This window comes from Anopheles marshallii, chromosome 2 (genome assembly GCF_943734725.1).
Source record: "Anopheles marshallii chromosome 2, idAnoMarsDA_429_01, whole genome shotgun sequence".
NCBI classification, from domain to species: Eukaryota; Metazoa; Arthropoda; class Insecta; order Diptera; family Culicidae; genus Anopheles; species Anopheles marshallii.
Genome location: NC_071326.1, coordinates 19221724 through 19241321, shown reverse-complemented (window position 1 = coordinate 19241321; position 19598 = coordinate 19221724). Strand labels below are relative to the sequence as shown.

The window sequence follows — 19598 nt, the reverse complement described above, 5'->3', positions numbered from 1 at the left end:
CATGACACTGGCGTTTAGCGGGCGCTGTTTTCACCCGATTTGACATATGCTGATGACGGTTGATGAGCATTTCGAAAGCAATTAGCGTGTTCCGTAGGCAAACGGTGGTGAGAGCATCCCCGTGGATGGGTTGTTGTAGGTTGCCGTGTTACGCCACGGCTCGCGTATGCATGCTGCACGATGAAAAATGGGCTCGTGCGCCCGTTCGTCGATCGATGGCTTGTTTGAAAGGAAAGTTGACGTAGGAGAGATGCCTATTTGCCTAGCCGCTGCCTAACGGATGTGTACGGCGAGATACTAACTGATAAACGGGTGAATGTTGTAATGCGGTGAGTTAATGTGTTGTTAAATTGAAAAGACACACGAGCAGACAGGATCATGCTTCCGAAGGAGTAAGTAAACGTTGCTCAAAAGCAGTCGCTAGTTGCTGGAAGCAGCATAATTTGCTGCCATAATTTAGGAAGTAATTAAGTGGGATTAATAAAAATTCAACTCGAAAGTTTCATGCTGAAAAGGCAAGTCTTTGAAAACATTAAAATGCTTGTGCGGACGTGTGAAGGTAGCCTTGTATACGGCAAGAGTGTGCTAAGAGTCAATCCGGTTGAATAGAGCTTCTGCTAGAGCAGTAGCACTGGAACCCGGGGGCGGTCCGGTGGTGTATTGATAGCGGTGCAGGTCTTCACACGACAGGACCGGTCCAAAATCCCATCCGAAGCAATCCCCCGTAGCAAGTACAGACATGTCCGTCTACTTGGTCAAATAAGTGTAGTTAGTTAAACTTGGCAAATTGTTACGCCAAGAGGATCAAAAGTTCTGGATCTCAAGTACAAGCAAATCCAAATTGGTTGCAAAAAAGAAATATCTCGGATCTTTATCTCGGATCAGAAAACTAAGCCGAGATCGATCGCAATATGGTTAGAATAGAAGCTCAACAAATGATCTTACTGTGGAGAAGAGAATAGATCAATTGGTGTCATTTTTATGACGTGGCTAGCCCAATATTAAGTCTGGTGGGGGGCAATTTCCTGGATCATAATGTGGATGTGGTCTGATTTGAACTTTTTGACGCGCAACCGCAAAGAATAAGCATCGAAAACTCTTGTTTGACTATTACTGTTGGTTTGTTTACTGACCTGCCTCATCCTTCGTTCAATTAAAACAACTGTCAATAAACATTTAAATCATTTGGCATATTTTTACCTTCAAATTCCAACGATTATTGACATTATTAGCACCATTATTGGCATACAAAAAATAGCTTCAACAACCGTGAAGGTTCGGCTTCAAATCAGCAGCACCATCAATAATGCATACGAGCATGTTTCGCAACATATTACATACACACACACACACAGCTTACTGATCAGATCGATCGGTTGTGTCGGTTCATCAGCATAACTGCATCGCAGCAGCATGCACCGTACCCAAATGCATCTGGCTTCAGGGACACCGCGTGAGCTCCTCCACCTGCGAACTCCGGCATCTTCGCCTTATTTCTCCTTATGTGCGCCACTTGCAGGCACCATGCCTACATTGGTTGACATTATTTGCACTGTTTCTTAAAAGAGTTTTTCTTCAACATCCACATCAAGAGTTTTTCGCTCGCTTCGAGACGTACAGAGCAGATAGAGTTCAGGTAGGATGGATGTCGGTTTTGTTTTTATTTTCCTTTTAGCCTGCTTTTAGCCTTGGCCCGAGCGTGGTCGGTAGTGGGCTAATTGAATTTAACTGTTTAATGCCGATACTTCTTGGTTTGCTGTTATTATATTAATCCTCCCTCCCGCATCGACACACTCACCACCACCGCTTTGTAGTTTGCGGCAGTTGCAGGCGCATTAAAAAAAAAAACCAACCATCGCCGAAGGACGTTTATTAACATTTCGTACGGAGTGCTGTATCGTTGCAATCGGCGGCGGAATAAAAGTACGTGCTGGTGTCGCTGCGCTGCGTAAAAGTAACGCTTGCAAAACCAAATAATACACCGCTAACTGGTGCCGGGTAAATTGACCCCAAATGGATGGGTTTCGGTAATAAATGTGCGAAGTTGTGATTGTTTTTGAAATTAAAACTCACGCGGAAAAGTGAAACCGATCAGACATTTCGTACATGGAGCTGAAGTTTTTATGAAGTGTCTGGTGTGTCCGAAACTGAACGAAAAGCTTCCGGCAACGAAACACTGTGAAAAAGTGGGGTTATAATGTTTTAGATGATTGGAGTAAAAAATAGTTTGATGCGATCGAGCTAAACGTTGCAAAATGTCTGTTTGTTGATAAATTGCCCTCCCCATATTGGATGGCAATTCGAGCAGATCGGGAAGGATGTATTACACCAAGCGAGTCAATAAACCGCATCCATCATCAGAAATCATATACTATCGCAATAAAAGAAATGTTGGCAACGCCGTTCGGTTTGCATCCCGTTACGGGGAAATTCGACAGGTGATTGTGGGCACCGGAATTTCGGGTGCCCTCATCTGGTCTCGAACTTTCGCTTTCCTCGAGTCCCTTGCTGCCGATCGTGGGCCGGGGCACAAGTTGTAAGCAGCGGCCACGGGGCACACGGGATGAAACTTTCTTTCGGTAATCGGTGGTTTATTTCTTCCTCCCAAAATGAAAAAAAAACCTGTCACTTTGCCGTACCAGCAGGAACAGTCGTGGGTAGCGGGAACATGGCTTTAATTTTACTTAGTCTTTCGTTTCTGTTTTGGTTTTTTTCATTTATTGTAAGTTGCTTTTATGCTACCGGGAGCAGGTTTTCTTTGCTTGCGGGTAACATGTGTCCGTGTGTGTCGGGATGCTTGGAGAGCCTTTGCGAGATAATGTTAATTGTACAAACAACTTTGTTTTCTATCATACACGATAATGGGGGTTTGGTTTACATAAATACAAACCTGCTTCACGACTACGCAAACCAAAACGCCAGAAACTGGGATAGAAACCGTGGCTCGGTGACACTCGATGATGTGCGACCACTCACCGCTGACGACTCGACGCCGCACGACGGGCGTCAGATTTCGTCATCATCTGGTGGGCACCCTTCGGGGGGTGAAAATTGATTCGTGCTGGTGCTGCTGCAGCGGCGCGAGGCTCCACAGCCCGGCGGAGAAATGCAGTTTTGCGCACCCTGTCCGTAAGGTCATTTGCTTGGGGCGAAGGAAATCGAACCGAATTCGAGTGCACTTTTGGAAGGCTTCGGACTCGGCACCTTTCGCTCGCATCGAAAGTCGCACCTTTCGCCGTGGTGGCAGACTCTAGATGCTGCAACGGGCACATGAAAACTTTCGCTTTCCAACCGGTGGGTCATACAGTAAAAGCACGGGGGCAATTGCTGACAGCCTCCAACAATATCCAGCCACGAGCGGATTGTCGGACAAATCGATCAATCAAACGCAAATGAATCGCCCGCACGTCGATTCGTGAAGGACGAAGCGCATACTGTGAAGGTCGCTTTTCTATTTGTCGCTCAATGGTAACAAAAAAACGATCACAGACTTGTGTTGGGAAAATGTTTTCAGCCGGCAAGCGATAAACGATGGCCGGTTGCAATTAATTAATGGCGTTAAAGTGCATCTCATGGTGGAGCGTCGGAGGATCTGTCGCCGTCGTTAGTGCACCAAAGCACCCGTGTTGAAAAGGATGGGAATGTTATAAACAAGTGCGCTAATATTTTAATGATTTGTCGTTTCACATACCCCTTACATGGGACGATACGTGTGACCGGTTTGGCGTAAGGGAATACGTGTTGAAGGTTGGATCGAACGTGACGCGTTGAGTGGTATAATAAAGTATTATTATCAGTTCTTAAAGTAGCTTCATTTTGGAAGGATTGTGATGTAGTACAATATGTTTCTGATTGTAAAAAAGTATTTTGCTATAATTTACTCTAAGTCTAATCATGTGCTATAATTTACTAACATGCTTCATTTTGGAAGGTTTTTCATTAAAAAATGTATTTATATGGCTTTTGAAAAGTATTTTGCTATAATGTAGTGTAACTATATATAATATTAGCATTCATTTATAGAGCAATAAACCTCCAAAATTGCTCACACGTCTTCAGGCGATGGACGATTATAGCAAATAGTGGAATTCACCTAAAGGCTACTCAGTTAAGAGATATAATCTCGCCTAATTCTATATTATCGTAGCGCAGAACCTCATTATCTGGCTAGGTGTGAAAGATTCCATGTTCCCAACAAACCATAATAGTATATTATGGCATGATCTAGCAGATTACGTGTTACGTCCAATAGACAGACGATAAAGCTTATTATTTCCCATTGACGTACTCCCAAATTAAAGTCCATCAAAGCATACCTTCTGGCACATGTGCAAAAGGAAAACATCGCATGTTAGCCGAACAGGATCACCTCCAAACCCTATTACGCTTTATTTGGCGTCGGATGGTTGGTAAGTTCTTGATTTAAATCACGTAATCGTTTGACACGCAAAAACGATTGTCGTTTGCCCGGGTTTCCGGCTCCCTGTTGGCGGAACTAATTAAACTGTGTTCTACGCACCTTTTGTGCTAGCGGGCATCTGTGCGGAGAATTAGAAAGGGAAGGGCTGAAGGTTTTGTTTTTGTAGTCCATGTCTTTAAATTAGACCAACTCTAGCAGACCTCCCCGCCCCATCAAGTGGCAGGTTGATAAAAAAATGGTAAGCAAACTATTGGGTACGAAAATTATGACAGATGATCGTAACGCTCCGTATTGCGGTGGTTCTTACGATTGGGTTCCGGTTCGAATGAAATCGATCTGATGAAGTAGAAAGTGTGGCAGTCGTCCGGAGGCACACACACGCATTCGGACGGATTTATTCGGATGTGACCGACCCGGAAGAAGACCTTCGCGAAGGTTGCTTATTTTTCTGTCAAGCGAAAGATTAGAGCGGCTCCGATAAGATCGAATCGTAAGCGAACACGTTGGAATGTGGTGTTGAAATTGGTGCACGAATTGTATCACCCAAATATTGAAGTCAAGGAATGGAATGGAGCGTACCACATTCACCAGGCCCGAATGTTTCATGTTTGAAATGATTTTTAATAAAACCGCACCGTTATTAAACGGACGGCAAACGAAACCGATAGCAACGATCATGAACCCTTACCGGGCGGTGTGCGGTGGAATGTGCTGTATACATTTTCCGGCCACTTGCACATCTGTCTACAACCGACCGAAGACACGGAAGATTGACCAGCGAGCTCAAGGACGTTCACGAAACTACAGCCAAACATGATGCGGTCAAGCGGGCAGGGCAAGCCGAACGGTGTCCTATCGTTGCACCGTTTAACGCGTCCTGTAACACGGGATGTCACACGGTCTGGTCACATGATGACATCGCGCATCTGTCGAGCGCAATAACGCACCGCCGCGATCGGTGAGTGTTGGGTATAATGTGGCGCAGAAACTGGAGCACCGATCGCTACATAAATAATGCATCACATTTCTCACATTGCAACGCGCATTTCTCACTAGGGTCAGGCGGTTTCGTGAGTTCACCGCAACTCCCACGAAGCGGCCCTTCTGCCGTTCGCTACGCAACTGATTACAGACTGCAACCGTACCTTGGCGAGGAACGGACGGGGGTAGATGAAGGTGGTCTGAGATCACCCGAAAGCCACAAGGTTGAGCAAGTGTTGTTGTTTGGTTTTGATAGTATTTCAGTTGGCACCTTCTCTCGCCTGGGTCTCTTTTTTTTTTAGCTGCCTTGTGAAACATCTCTTAAACGCCAAAAAGCAAACAGCAGTTACCGTGTGCAACCGATGCACATCTTGCCACAGCTTGCGGGTCGTTTGTTTGTGTCACTAATTTTCAATCGTCGTTTCGTACGTCGAACGCACGGGTAGAGTGCGCCTGGGTTTCGAATATTTGCAATTGTCATGCTTCACGTGGACTGTCTTTCGAAGATGCACGCGGGAGTTAGCGCGGGAGGGCATGGGAGGCAAGGTGGCACTGAAGATGCACCCGGATGAGAACGGGCGAAAGAAGCTTCGATCACGGCCGATTCGCGCGCGATAGTCCAGGGAAGGAGAAAGTTAGCAGGCGAAGCAATAATGGTTGCATAATTGTTTGCGTCGCTGTTACAGTACGATCTTAATTGAACGTGATCGTGCCGGTGCGCGTGAACATTCAGCCTGTGTCGGTTCTGCTCTGCGGGTGGAACGGAGACGGACGGCCAGACGGGCTTTTATGGAACGCTTTGCCAGTAAAGTTCAATTTCGAGTGGTGGCAGCCTCGAAAGCAGCGGCGAAGGAAGCGGCCGTGGGAAAGCGGAACCGTGCGGTAGGCGGTAGTTTTTGGGTGGTTGTTGTTTTGTGCGACCTTTCGATGGAAGCTGCTGCTAGACGAGAGCTTACAAAATGCGTATTTATATTTACCATGCACGGCGATGGGTTGGCGCGGGCCACTTGCTGCATTCTTGAACAATAAACTGTTTGATTTATCGATCGAAAACAGCAAACTCAAATATGTTGTGCAGCAATTTGCCACAAAACACGTACACACCGTTCTTGAAAGTATTTGTGTGTGTATATAGAAGGGGAACGGGTTGTCATAAAGTTAGGTTCCTTTCCAAATTCAAGCGCCAAAGTGCGCTGACTCACCCGTTGGCACGGTGCCACGGGGTTCGTCGCTTGCCCGTGCTGTGGGCGCTGGGAGCCGATTAAATCTTTCGTTTCAATATTTCTGACAAGGCCGTTCGGGAGGGGGGGGATTTTTTTTTCTTCTCCGTCAACACGGTTTAAGCTGTTCAGTTTTGCTGACCCCATTCTCTGGTGCTGCACTTGCAATGTGTTGGGGTGTAATAATGTGGGGAAATTTGCTAAAATAATTTAAAATAAAAACTGCAGCCGTTTGTGTTTTTACCCTTTTTTCTCTGGCAGTTTTTATCAATTCTTTCCACTTTTCCACAGTAGACAGCTACACAGTTTTAATTCCACTTTGTTCTCGATGCCTTCACTGCACTAAACACTGCACTTTTAGTTCACATTGAACATTAACTTCTAACGGCCTGTGTAAATTTATAAGAAACAAAATAATAATAATGCTGAAAACTTGTCACTTCCTTAAATTTCATTTCCATTCACACATGACGCTGGATAAAATCACTTCAATAATGTAAACTCCAGTCGAAACGGCCACCAAATGTTTGTTAAGCGAATTTACACCACAACAGAATCCGGCAAAAGTTTTCACCACGCTTCTCCGCGCAAAAAAAAACGTACGTAACTTCCTTCGGGCACTTTGGGCGAACAATTACCATCCTGCCGTGAACTGTCCCGTGCACAAGATGGAAACGGTTCGATGCCGGTACGAGTGTGTTGGTGCGCAGGAGTTCGTCGTTAGCGAACCACGTACGAAAACGAAGCGAACGATCAGCGCCAACGAATGGATGGAGGCAAAAGAAATAAATCGCAAATGGAAGGTTTTGGGGATATGCTGTACAAACAGATGGGAAATGGAAATATACAAATCATGACCATTTATGAAGCAGGAATGGTGCTTTATTTTAGGTTTCGCGAAAGGTGAGAATCGAATTGGACGATCATGAAATTTGACACCTTTGGGAATGTTGCAAATTAGCCATCGCCGTCGAACGTGATCTAATTCGAGTAGCGAGTGGCGAAAGATTTGAAACAGAAGAGAAATTGTTTGCCACTGCCCAAAAGAACGCAGGGAAATATAGGGGAACTGTTACTGCTTGTTTCGTGTATTCGCTTTTCCTATCGCACTTTGTCACTAATGATCACATGAATGTCGACGAGCTGACCGTCCACTGGTTGGCACATCGTGGTGGCACCGAGTTCGCCTACACACCGAATCGCCTGGTAGCACCATTTGAACGTCTTGCAGTTCATGGCTTGCGGCCAGACGCACACCTCAGCCTGTGCGACACTTGACACTCACATTGGGAAAACGCATGCACCTTCGAACCGCACAACTCGCCCGACAAGCCGTACCACTGCGAATTCGACTCCCTCCCCGCCGGGCGTAGGAAGGCAAACAATAACCGGTTGTGTGACGATCCCTACCTTAACTGCTACAAAACACGGCTTGCAGAGTGTTCACCGACTGCACACCATGCGCTGCGAGCTCTGGAACGCTACTAAGCGATGATCGTGCGCCGTGCCGGGTCCGAAGCCAGCGAAGGTTGCCGTTTTTCGCTGTTCGGCCACGCACGCCACCGCCGATCCGCGAATCAAACGCAAACACACGCAGAGAAGTGGTGCGCAGACGGTATGCTTGTGTTGCTTGTGTGCCCGGTACGATGGGTGTCTGTGTGAACGCGGAAAAGCAATGTGACACCGGCATTCGACGGAAGACCAGTCTGTGTCGTTGGGGTGTTGCGGGTTGGGATGGCTGATTGGCGAGTCTGGTTGACCGGTTCGTCGCTCACTTGCGCTTTCAAATCGTTCGATTACTTTTAAAACGCCGGCCTGTTAGTAGCTTGGCAGTGCCATGGATTTTTTTTCAGATAAGATTTTGTATCAGATAAAATAAGTTGTTGACTTTTAAAATCTCGACGGTAACAATCAAGAAGATGAGGATAAGTTATGGGGAAATTACTAAATTTTGGTGATAAATTAAAAAGTATGATAAGTTTAAATGGACTTGATATCGTTGTTTTTATACTTTATTTTTGTCAAACTGGTTTTATAATAATTTGTATGTTTTCCAATTAATTCGTCTCAATTTATAATTCAGCAAATCTCACTAATTTCCTTTTTTGTCGAGCACTGTAAAATTAGGCGAAAACTCTCTTTGTCGAGGGGTTGCAAGTGGTGTCATACAGATGGCGCTTTATGCGTCGATCAGAAAACTATTCGTTTTTGAGTGATTGTTAACAAACTTTTTGTTTTAAAACAACTTTTTTCCATGAAATAATAGTTTGAGCATAATCTGATAGATAATTAACCAGATTGACTTATTTATATCCTACCGGCTTCAAATAGGTTTTCTATTTGACATGAAGAGGGCGCTAGTGACGGTTTTTGAATTTGATGTTATTTCTGTAAAAAAAATCTTACTATGGTTTAACAAAGTTCTTTTGGAAACAAAAGCTATCAACTACGTCATAAAATTCAACTTCAAACAATAACGGAATGAATGAGACATGAACAGCTGGGGCCGAGATGTTGTTTGATTACAACACGTAAACGTTCGATAAGATTGTTTGCTGCCAGATGAGGTTGCAGTTCGTCGCAATAGGAATAACCGTTGTGCGACACCGTCACCACTGGTATTACTGCAACACAACTGTTTGTATTGAAACAACATCAAAGGAAAGGTTGTTCGGTTCGGAGCACGACCCACGAGCACGAGTTCCGAGAAGTTGTCCGCGTAACGTTCTTTCACAAATCGAACTTTGTCGATGCGTATGGAAACACCACCATACTTGCCAACCACCCACTCGGAAAAACAAAAACCCACGCCGGCCGCGTCTGTTGATTATAAATACAATATTTTATTTCCTTTTCTACTTGTGTGTTTGCTCACATGCCTTATCTAACATACTTCCATTTCACACCGCACAAAAACTTATCAACATCACACATAATGCTGGGATTACTGCCACTCGCTCCCTGCCAACCGTCGTGATCGGGCGCGTCAAATTGCAAACTGCAGCCGCTAGCTGTTGAACAGCGTGTCTACCTCAGACGGATGCAATTTGGCCAGAACCGCTACTGATACTGAACGATGATATTGCAGACTGTAGAGAGGCCGTGGTCAGGGGTAGGAAGCGAGTAATCGATTGACACTGCACACGGGACAGGATAGAAAGATGAAAGCCGCGTGCTAAGGCACGGGCCGGCAATCAAAATGGTTGTAGGCTTACATTAAAATCAAAGGTCGACAATTAATATCGTTCGTGTTGGACGAATGTGAACGGTGTTGTGGACAGTACGATGTTCAAGGTGGTCGGACGTACGGATGCAACGTTTGGGAGCAGCCTTATCGTTGCAGCTGATAACTGTTGAAACCTGCCAACAGTCTGTTTCACCTTCTGGCTATATAATCTGTCTGCAGGGGAAGCTATCCGTTTTGACCAATCCGTTGAGTATTGCATGGGTACGGTAAAGAATGTCTAGCAGGCCGTGTCCTTTTGCAATGGTGGTTGGTGTTCCAGGGGCCCTAGTTGCTGGTGGGTCACTGGACTGGAAGAGAGTATAGTGTGCCGTCCGTGTAGCGTAAGTGACGACGTAAGAAAAATGTCCCACCGCGGGACGAATGCGCTCTTAACACGCAGGAGGTAGTTACAACTAGTTAAGCTGGTTGTCTTTTGGCAGGTATAGGTGCGGAACAAGCTAGCAGCGAGAAGAAAATACCGATCCGCAAAGGCCACCGCATCGCCGGCATCGGGGGTGATGTCGGCATCGAGGTGACCGGTACATAGGACGCACGATGCTCCGACAGCACGGGCCGATTAAGCCATCGTATCGTGATAACCGGGTCGGGCGTCAAAGCTGCCGTAGTGTGTACCGTACTGTGTGCCAGTATTCGTCTCTAGCCTGGTTGGTGGAAGTGGAAAAGGCAAAATACCCAAATCCATCAGTAAGGGGTTACTAATTTCATGACACGCCTCGACCTGGCGGTTGTTTGTTAACCTCATGCGACTACTTACTCCGTGACGGAACGTGCCCAGTGTCCTTGTTTGCTTTGATAGCTGTTGCTGATTAGCAGATTGTTTACCGACGGGCGCCAGGAACCGATGAGTGAACTCTGACTGCCGGAGAATCCCGATTTGTTACTGCAAAGCGTCGAGAGGAAGGGAGGTTTTTTTTTTTTTTAATTTTATTTTCTTGTATGTTTCATACCAGCTTGTCCTTCACACACACAGCCGCACAAACCACTTACCCCCGGTAGGTGATGTCCAGACTGCTGGTGCGGCTGACACTGCTCTCGTTGTGCGAATCACCATCCTGTGAGGTTGTGGCCGGTTTGATCAGTGACTCGACGGATGAAATTTCTTTGTACGGCGCTGGCGATCGCTCGAAGCAGAGGAACAGTATGGTGATGATGCCGACAACAAGCTGCAGCCCGATAATAAACACGGTCGAAGCACGGAAACCAATTGCATCAAACAGCAGCCCACTGACGGACGGTCCTACGAACGCACCGAATGCGAACGTCGACGTCCATAGGCCAGATATGAGCCCGTACGTTTCAATGTTGTCCGGCAGTCCTTTTTTGCTGTGGAGAGAAGCAGAGAGCTTTGGATGATCATCCTCCTGCAGAGGGGTAGTTGTTGCTACCTACATCGAGATGTTTAGAGCGTCCGTGAAGCTGGAAACAAGCACCGCCGCAATCCCCAGTCCGTGTAGCACCAGTCCGGTAATGACGTATGAAAGGTTCCTGTAACACAGTCAAGGTTAGACTCGAAGTTCACAATACAAGGCTGCGAAGATAACGCGTGACATACGTTTCTAGCGGGATGAATGACGCGGGTCCGACCATGCAGAACCCTCCGACGACCAGGAAGCATCCTACAGCGGAGACGACTTTCGGGTTGAGGAACTTGTCCACACCCCAGCCCCAGACCGGAGCAGTTAAGGCGTACACTCCTCCGTTGATCACGAACACGACTCCTACAAGATACGTGTAGAAGAGGATATCACTTTGCGTCTTCTGTGCGTTGCAGTAACTGCATTCTTGGAAGTCTGATCTATACATGATCCAAGATATCCAAGAGACTATCAGCGGACTTTCATGTCCGGTACTTACCAAGCAGAATGGGACTGAGGTCAAACTGGCGCAGGTGTGGCTCCATGGTGGCACTGAGGAACCCGATCGATGCGCTGGTGGCACAGATGGCAAGCGCACAGACGACCACACCGGGTATCTTCAGCACGGAGATCAGCGACGCGGACTTTTCCCGGTTCGGTTGTTGATCGTTCGGGTGCTTCGGCAGAATGCACAGTGTCAAGATGGCCGTCACAAACAGTGCCGAGCCGAGTACGACAAACGGCAAATAGTAGCCACCGACGGCGTACAGCGCACCGCCAACCATCGGTCCAACGATCAAACCCAGCCCGAAGCACGTCTCCAGCGATGCGAACGTCGTAGCGACATTGTTCGGGAACTCTTTGGCAATGATGGCAAACGAAGCGGTCAGGAAGGCGGCATTTCCAAGCGCCTCCACGATGCGTATCACGAATGCGAGCGTTATGAAGGGCACGTGGCCCGGCACGCGATCCAGCAACCCGAACAGGATGGCCGAGGTGCCGGTGGTGAAGATGCCACTGTTGAATAATACTTTCGGCCCGATGCGGTTGATGTACTGGCCGTAGATGGGTGAGATGATGAATACCACCAGCTCGAAGATGCCAAACACGAGCCCGTACTCGGTGGCCGTCGCACCTTTCGATTCAGCCTGCAGCGTTGAACGGTGGACCGGCGGAAGCGTAGACCGTAGGAATGGGATGAGAAAGAAATGAGATGTACTCTTGATCATTCAGGCGCAAGCATGTGGCTGCATCAGGCAAGATCGAGAAGGAATCAATAAACAAGGCGCCCCACAGCCTTACCAACAGACCCGGTTAGATAACGGTGTTGATGACATTCGAGCGCTCGAGAAATATGAGTCGTGTTCTAGTCGGCACCCTTCGCATCGCCATCACCGGGCGGGTGAGATGTATTTTCCATCCCCATCAACGTAACATGGGCCACTGCCTTTACCGCGGTACAATAAATGGCCGTTCCCGGCATTGCTACAGCAACGGACCAAGAAATTGGCAACTTCCAATGATTCATGGCCATCCAGTAATTATCAACGTTTTGTGGCACTGATCCATTTCTTGATTCCGGACGGGTGTTTCCTCCGTCCGGGGCACAGCAGCGGGTGCACAGTTCAATGTCAGATTTGGCAACAAAAAAAGTGTATTTCGCTCGCAGATAACAGGGGAACTGTTTGTTTGTGAATAGAATCTTGCGAGCCCCTGATCTGCGCTGGAATGGAGTCGCAAGATTTGGGATGTTTTTAAAAGAAATTACTCATACATGGAGGACAGACCGGGTGCCAATAGAGGCAGAGTCGATAAATCATAATGGAGGCCCTTTTTCAAAATGAACTGCAGAGAGGTCTAGCTAATTATGCAACGTTCAGGTTTGTGAGATGTAGTTTGGTAGGCATAAGAATCCAACAAGACATCCAAACTCATGTTGGTAATTATAGATACGATTGAATAATATATTACTGTTGTTCCCATGAAGGTGTTCAATGATCATTTGGAGGATTCTCAGGTATAAGACTACTTCATGAACATCTTCATCATATTGACGAGGAATTTCTTCATGCCTCCTTCAGGGAGTGTACAAGAGAGACATAAAGTACTAAAATTCTCGATGGCACTGTTTTAGATCATCTCTGGTTAAGGATACTGATGTGGTTATTGTATGATTTACAGCAGAATTAATCATCCTCAGATTAGACGGTCCTTGAGCGTTGTGTTTCGATGTCTGATCCTTGTTTTAAATTTTGCACGTCAGCATAAGTTAACACAACGAAAACAGAATAGCGAATCGAACTTGTTTACTTCCCGTTACTGTTAAACTTTAAAATTCCAAGATAGCAGCTTGCATGATAAGAGAGATATATCAACAGAAGGAATAAATGAAAGAGTCTATTTAAAAGGACTATAGCTATGAGACAACGAACACGGTACGAATTACACCATTGTAATTATGTTTCACTTCCTCAGTGCGTATTTACTAAGCACAGGGCTTACGTCACGTTTAATAAGGGTCAACGAGGATGGGCATACGTGCACCAAACATCACGTCCCCCGTCCGTTCTACGTACCTCGTTCGGGAAGAATGGTGCCTGTAAGCTCACACAGATCGCATTGCAAAAATCGGCCAGTCCCATAATCATCAGTGTCAGCCACTGACGTCGTGTAAAGTCTAACGCCATCGTGTCTATGTGTTGTGCTAGCTGCTCTTTGGAGTTTTCAGTGCCGTTCGAATCTCGCAAGAAGACGTCGTTAAGGGTTCGACAGCGGAAGCTGAGCGTGTCAGTGTAGATTTGTGGAGCCGTTCACGAATTTAGTGTACCTGTACACTGGTCCACTAGCTACGACGTGTCCGCAATGGATGCAATCAATACTGTCGATAAGCCCGTACACCACTCGCTCTTTTTGCCTCTTCTGCCTAACGGACCCGCTTTACATTATCTCACTCACACACGGTGCGGGATTAAATTTCTGCTTCCCCGCAAACAATCACCTACGCAACACACCACTACGCCTCGCACAGGCCAAAAAATGAGGACACGAAGGACACACACGGACACTAGCGTACGGCAAACGTTGGTTGTCGTCGTGCTATCGTCGATTGGGTCAGAAGGCTGACACGGCACCTAGCACGGGATTTGGCATCTTCTTTTGCGCCGTCTGTGTGCCGCCGTTCAGCAGCACACCTTGTACCGCGATTAGCAAAGCTACTGGCGCGTGAGGGGAACGGACCGCGCGCACACTATCGATGTTGATAACCGACCTGCTGGGTTCGCTACCCGTCCAATCAGCACAAAACGTTCGATACGGCAAGCGTTCCGGGCCCGGTGCAGAATTACGACCCGCGGACAAAAGAATCGGCCCGGTATAATGCGAGCGCTGGCAATGAACCGCAACTGCGATGTTCGAACCGTGTCGGGAAGTGTGCTACCAGCACGATAACCACCGTGCTCCGTTTGTTCTGATACACTGACAAGTGATGGACATAGGCGTCGCTACGTACGAAGGTATCGGTTAGAGACTTTTGCTTGGTATGGATTTCGCTACACTAAGCACTGAGCATCGTTGGTGACGCACTGCACAGAGAAACACTTGTTCGGCAGGAGTCTCTCGGGCGAGAAACGGGTACGGGAAGGAAGGCACGGGTACAGGGGACGTAAGATGAAAGGACACTGCGCGAACACTGCTTCGATCGATGCTTGGGATGCTCCACGGAAGAGCACCACGGTTCTGCGAGCCTGGGCGGATGTTCGGTCGTTGGCTGCGAAGGGACTGATCGCGCTCGGATCGTACAGCTCACAGGGAAGATGTGCGCTGCCGCGTATCAGCTTGCGAGCCGTTGCACGGTTGAAGATGATCGTGTGTTTTGCGGACCCCATCGTTACGGATTGATCAGATTGTAGCGGTGTGCGAGAAGCACCCGTTATCAACGCACTATGGGAACAATCGAGGACATGAAAGGATGTAGAGGAATAAAATATTCCTGATTTTAAAAAAGTAATTGCGGAACAACTGTTGTACGGCTCAAGGCCTGAATTTGTGCTCTGGTGATATTTGAAGATATCTTCATTTTGTGTACGAATTAGTCTGGCTCTTGATCCAATACTGTAGAACAGTGTGTTTCAGACGACTTCACTGTTGACATATAATAAACAGCTGGCTCTTTATGAAAGTCCTAAGTGTCTTAGCACCTTCAGCCCCAAGACTTGATCTAACTCACTGTTTGAAGATGTGCTATTCGAATCCATCATCAATCATTCATCTTCATCATCTTCATATTCATCATTCAACATAATGACATAGCCTTCATTCTTCATTCTTAAAATAATAAAATAATTGGATTTACTTTTTTTCATTTTTGTAACAGTTGCATATAATGAGAGACTCAGATGGGACCTGCTGGCAAATTATGTGTAGACATTTATTTCTAGACTTTGGTCCTTTCCTTTCCTGGTATTGGAGTAATCTCAACAGTGCGCAATAGGAGTCCATCGTTTCCTGCTTTTCGCCTTCGTTACGGGTCCGATCTGCGCTCTTCGGTTGGGTTCCGTGTTATCAGCTCATTGCTATCGTCCTATCATTCTGCAGCATATCAGTAGCAAGCCATAAGGAATGTGTTAACATAGTTGAAATTCTTAACCCAAGATGAATGACTGTGCCACCCCGTCAGTGAGTGGGTAAACGTGATGAATGGCACATACCTTCACAATACTGAGCGGGACTTTGGTAAACGTATAACTTCATGTGTATAAAATCAGGAAAAACACGAACTGTACTAAATACTGAGCACTGTTCTAAACCTGAGGCGATGGATGATTGGAGGTGATATCGACAGGCTTCCATGACATCCTTAGTTGAATGATTATTAACTTATTAAGTACTGTGGAATTCAGTATTTAAATTTATATGTAAAAACTTAACATGTTTGTTGATTTCTTCGAGCCGCTAATAGCAAAACAAGAACAGAACCTTTTTAGGCATTCCTGTATCAACCATCCTTGTCCACTCTCTCAATCTCAACTAGCAACAGCGGCATACGTTCGGGAGAACCGAAAGATGATGCAACAATCCTAAAATGATTGTCATTCTTTCGGAATCGCTGAAAATATGGCGTAAAAAATATGCTGCCCAAAAAGCTTTTCAGTTCGCAACGGTCTACTACAAATAGATGTTTGCAGAATCATGCCCAAAATGCGGTGCGTAGTCGGCGGGGTCGTTCTTGCAAGCGGGTGGGATTGGGCGAGCAAACTTACGCAAGGCCAAAAGGTGGCGAAGGATTTCACGAGGCACGTTTGATTGGAGCGCCCGTTTCGTTGATAGCTGCTGGAGCTGCACAGAGTCGGAAGTAATGAGACGACAAAATGTCACTTATGTTGGTGGGACTGTTTGTTTTTATTTCCTTTTCGTTTAACTTTACGTTTTTTTCCGTTCCCTGGTACGATTGTCGTTCGATTAGCGTGATTGTATTTGTTGTTTTATTTTTAGAGCCTGCTGATTCTGATAGTGGGAGATGCTGAAGAGCGCTGTTTGGATTTATGTTGGCGGTTTCTTGATTAATTTGACGTATGCGTAGCTTGCGCGTAAAGTGAGTACAATTGGAAAATTATTGAGATAGACATCGGGGAGTAATCGATGTTTCGAAGATGTGTGGTACAAGACTCATGGTTTGCCTGTCTTTGGTATATTAATATTAAGTTAGTTACGCCCTCCACTAACTGTATTACAACAAGTATTAAAAGCGACAAACTGATTCCGGTCGAGCTACTGAGCCATTTTCTCACGCTTAGAACTTGAAACGCATGAATGGCGTTCGTGGATGACCACCCGGAAAAGAAGTCCACGGCTTGCACAGCCCATCGAAACCTCTTCTTTGCTGTGCATCTTATCAGCTAAGCGGGAGCGGTCAAGATTGTGGGAATGGCAGTTTATGCGGCGACGACGACGAGCCACAAGCTGCCACAATTGGAATAGAACAATTTGGACGTTAATAAATTACTCGCACTCGCACGATTGGGCAATTAACATTATCGCGTTGTTAGCGACCGATTCGGGAAGGCCATCGGGTGGACGCAGTTGGTTGTCGGTCACTGATCGCGAAATCGCGCAAAAATTAGTGTACACCGTGCCGCGCAGCGATGGCAGCTAGTTAGGGGCGGGTAATTTTCGGGTTGAAATGGAAGACTAATAGGAGCGGTGACCTTCGGTATGGGATGTTTATGTTATTCCTCGGCACGTTTTGTTTCCCTGTAGCTAGATTTGGAGGGTGATTGTGATAGACAGGAAGAAGCAATCCAATGGTGGATTGTTTACCATTTTATGAAAAGAAACCAAATGTGCCAAATAAAAATATGTAAAGTTGAACCATAACTTAATTGAAAAAGGCTGCAGTTGATGCAGTTGAAGTAGGAGTCGAGCTACTGGCAGTAACTCTTATACAAATGCTCAATAGAAATGTAGGTAAGAAAGTGTTTCTGTCGTAGAAGAACTTCAGTGGATACAATATTACCGCCACATAATTATTGCATCGCCTTGCCGCATACAGAAATCTAGCATCAGCGCGGCAGTCAGTTGATCGCTTACCGATCACTTCATTGCAACGCACGATGCGATAAGAGGCCTCTGCAGCAGACCCTTGTCTCTGTCCAGAACAATCGGACACATTCGAGGGCGGCCACAATCGAAGGGCTGGCACGCGTTACTCTTCCTTCTCAGATTGTCTCTCCAAAGATCCAAGGGCCTGTTGTGCTCGTTCCGCACGCAGCCGCATCTGGTGCGTCGACCAGCCGAACCGGTGCGAACCGGACCTTCCTGTTCTGGCCGCCTTCGAATCGAACGTTACGTTGAACCGGACCACCGATAGCATGCGAGGCGGCATCCGCATCGACAGTGCAGCTAAAAATAAACCCCAGCCCGGCCACACGACGGCGGTGGCAGCCAGTCGCCTTGGACATCGCGCCCAACGTGGGCATTCTCACATTCGTCACGATAGGTTGGCTTGAAAATAGATCAGCTGCGGCACAGCGACCGGAGGTATCGGTGGGTTTCCCCGTTTCGGCGCCCTCCTGCACGCCCTAGTGACGACTGAAGGCGCCAGAAGTCGTCGCAACAGTGTGCACTTTGATAAGGCGTCGAAGAAACACGGAACGGAAACAATAAATTTGAGCGAAAAATTAGTCCTCCCTACCGGGGCCAAGATGTGGAGCAGATCGGAATGAACCGATCGACGTAGACAATTACGCATTCGAAGGAACCGTAACCCTAATCAGTAGCGACACAGTGTCGCTCCCTTTTTTTGTAGGGCAGCAAGTAGATGATCCGAATGTGTTGTGAACAGTGAAGATGTGTGTAGACAGTGGCGGACCGGTAGGCGGCCACCTACGGTTCCGAAGAATAAAAGCGCGTAAGAATGTATACTAATTTAGCATTGAGTATTGTATACTAGTAATATACTACTTTAGTGACTGTCTGCTAATTTATCGTTTAGTACACTTATACCAGTAAGGAACTAATTTAGTACACGTGCACGAGTAGTATCATATTTTTGTAGCTGTCTACTAATTTAGTATCCAGCATCCGTCTGTAGACTAATTTAATACAACTACTATTACCATTGTACTACTGTTAATTTAATAGTATCCGAGTACTATTTAAGTATATGTATACTTATTTAGTGTATTTTTATATTATAGTACACATAGAATAACAATAAAAAAACAACTTATTTTAGGGAAAATGCAAAAAAAGTCTAACAAAAGCTTTTCGTTTTAATTTCGATTTATTAAATTGTGGTTTTGTGTTTTGAAAATCGCTTTTGCAGCCACGCTTTGCATCATCACGACGAAATATGTACACCTTAAAGCTAAGAAAAATGATCGCGTCCACCGTTCGGTTCGTGGTTTTGTGTCTCTTCGTTTAGTTTGTTCGTATTTAGTGCTCGTAACCAGGTTGGTGCATTGCAATTTGTTATGTCTCCACCGCGCGGGAGATATTTTGTACACTTTCATCTAGCGCTTCCACACTAAACCACAGGCATAACCCCGTGGCGGTATTTGCGGGATCAAATAAAGATCGAATTGTATTGAGAAAAAATTAGGGCGTTACGATGAGATTTGATCTCATGCAATATGTTGATTGTGTGGGTAAATTTGTATCATTTCCTTTTGCGTTGTTTTTGGGCGAACTAAAACATTCCCGAGAGATGGCGCCCTTGTACATGGATTAATTTTTAAAAAACAGTACACGATACACGATAATCGTGCTGTATTGGCGTTAGGCACGGTTACGCGATCCTTAAGACTACACTGTGTATATCACCTATGCTTTAAAGACGAATGCTAATGCTACGAATGGGAGAACAAGTCGTACGGGGT

The 19598-nt window shown here is 46.2% G+C and overlaps 1 protein-coding gene across 1 annotated transcript; it reads right to left on the bottom strand.

Annotated features, from left to right (window-relative positions):
* Positions 1 to 10424: 10424 nt before the first annotated feature.
* Positions 10425 to 13910, bottom strand: LOC128707371 (MFS-type transporter SLC18B1-like). Its single transcript, XM_053802323.1, has 7 exons — positions 13800 to 13910; positions 11723 to 12371; positions 11421 to 11586; positions 11258 to 11353; positions 10856 to 11191; positions 10623 to 10748; positions 10425 to 10509 (listed from the first exon to the last, which is right to left on the bottom strand). The coding sequence occupies exons 1-7, from the start codon at positions 13908 to 13910 to the stop codon at positions 10425 to 10427; spliced, it is 1569 nt and encodes a 522-aa protein (XP_053658298.1).
* Positions 13911 to 19598: the final 5688 nt, after the last annotated feature.

Excerpts from the sequence above, each read along its gene's own strand:
- LOC128707371 (XM_053802323.1), bottom strand. The coding sequence starts at position 13,910 with ATGGCGTTAGACTTTACACGACGTCAGTGGCTGACACTGATGATTATG. Across the intron at positions 12,372-13,799 it reads CACCATTCTTCCCGAACGAG|GCTGAATCGAAAGGTGCGAC; the intron begins GTACGTAGAACG and ends TCAACGCTGCAG. Across the intron at positions 10,749-10,855 it reads CTGGACATCACCTACCGGGG|TAACAAATCGGGATTCTCCG; the intron begins GTAAGTGGTTTG and ends GACGCTTTGCAG.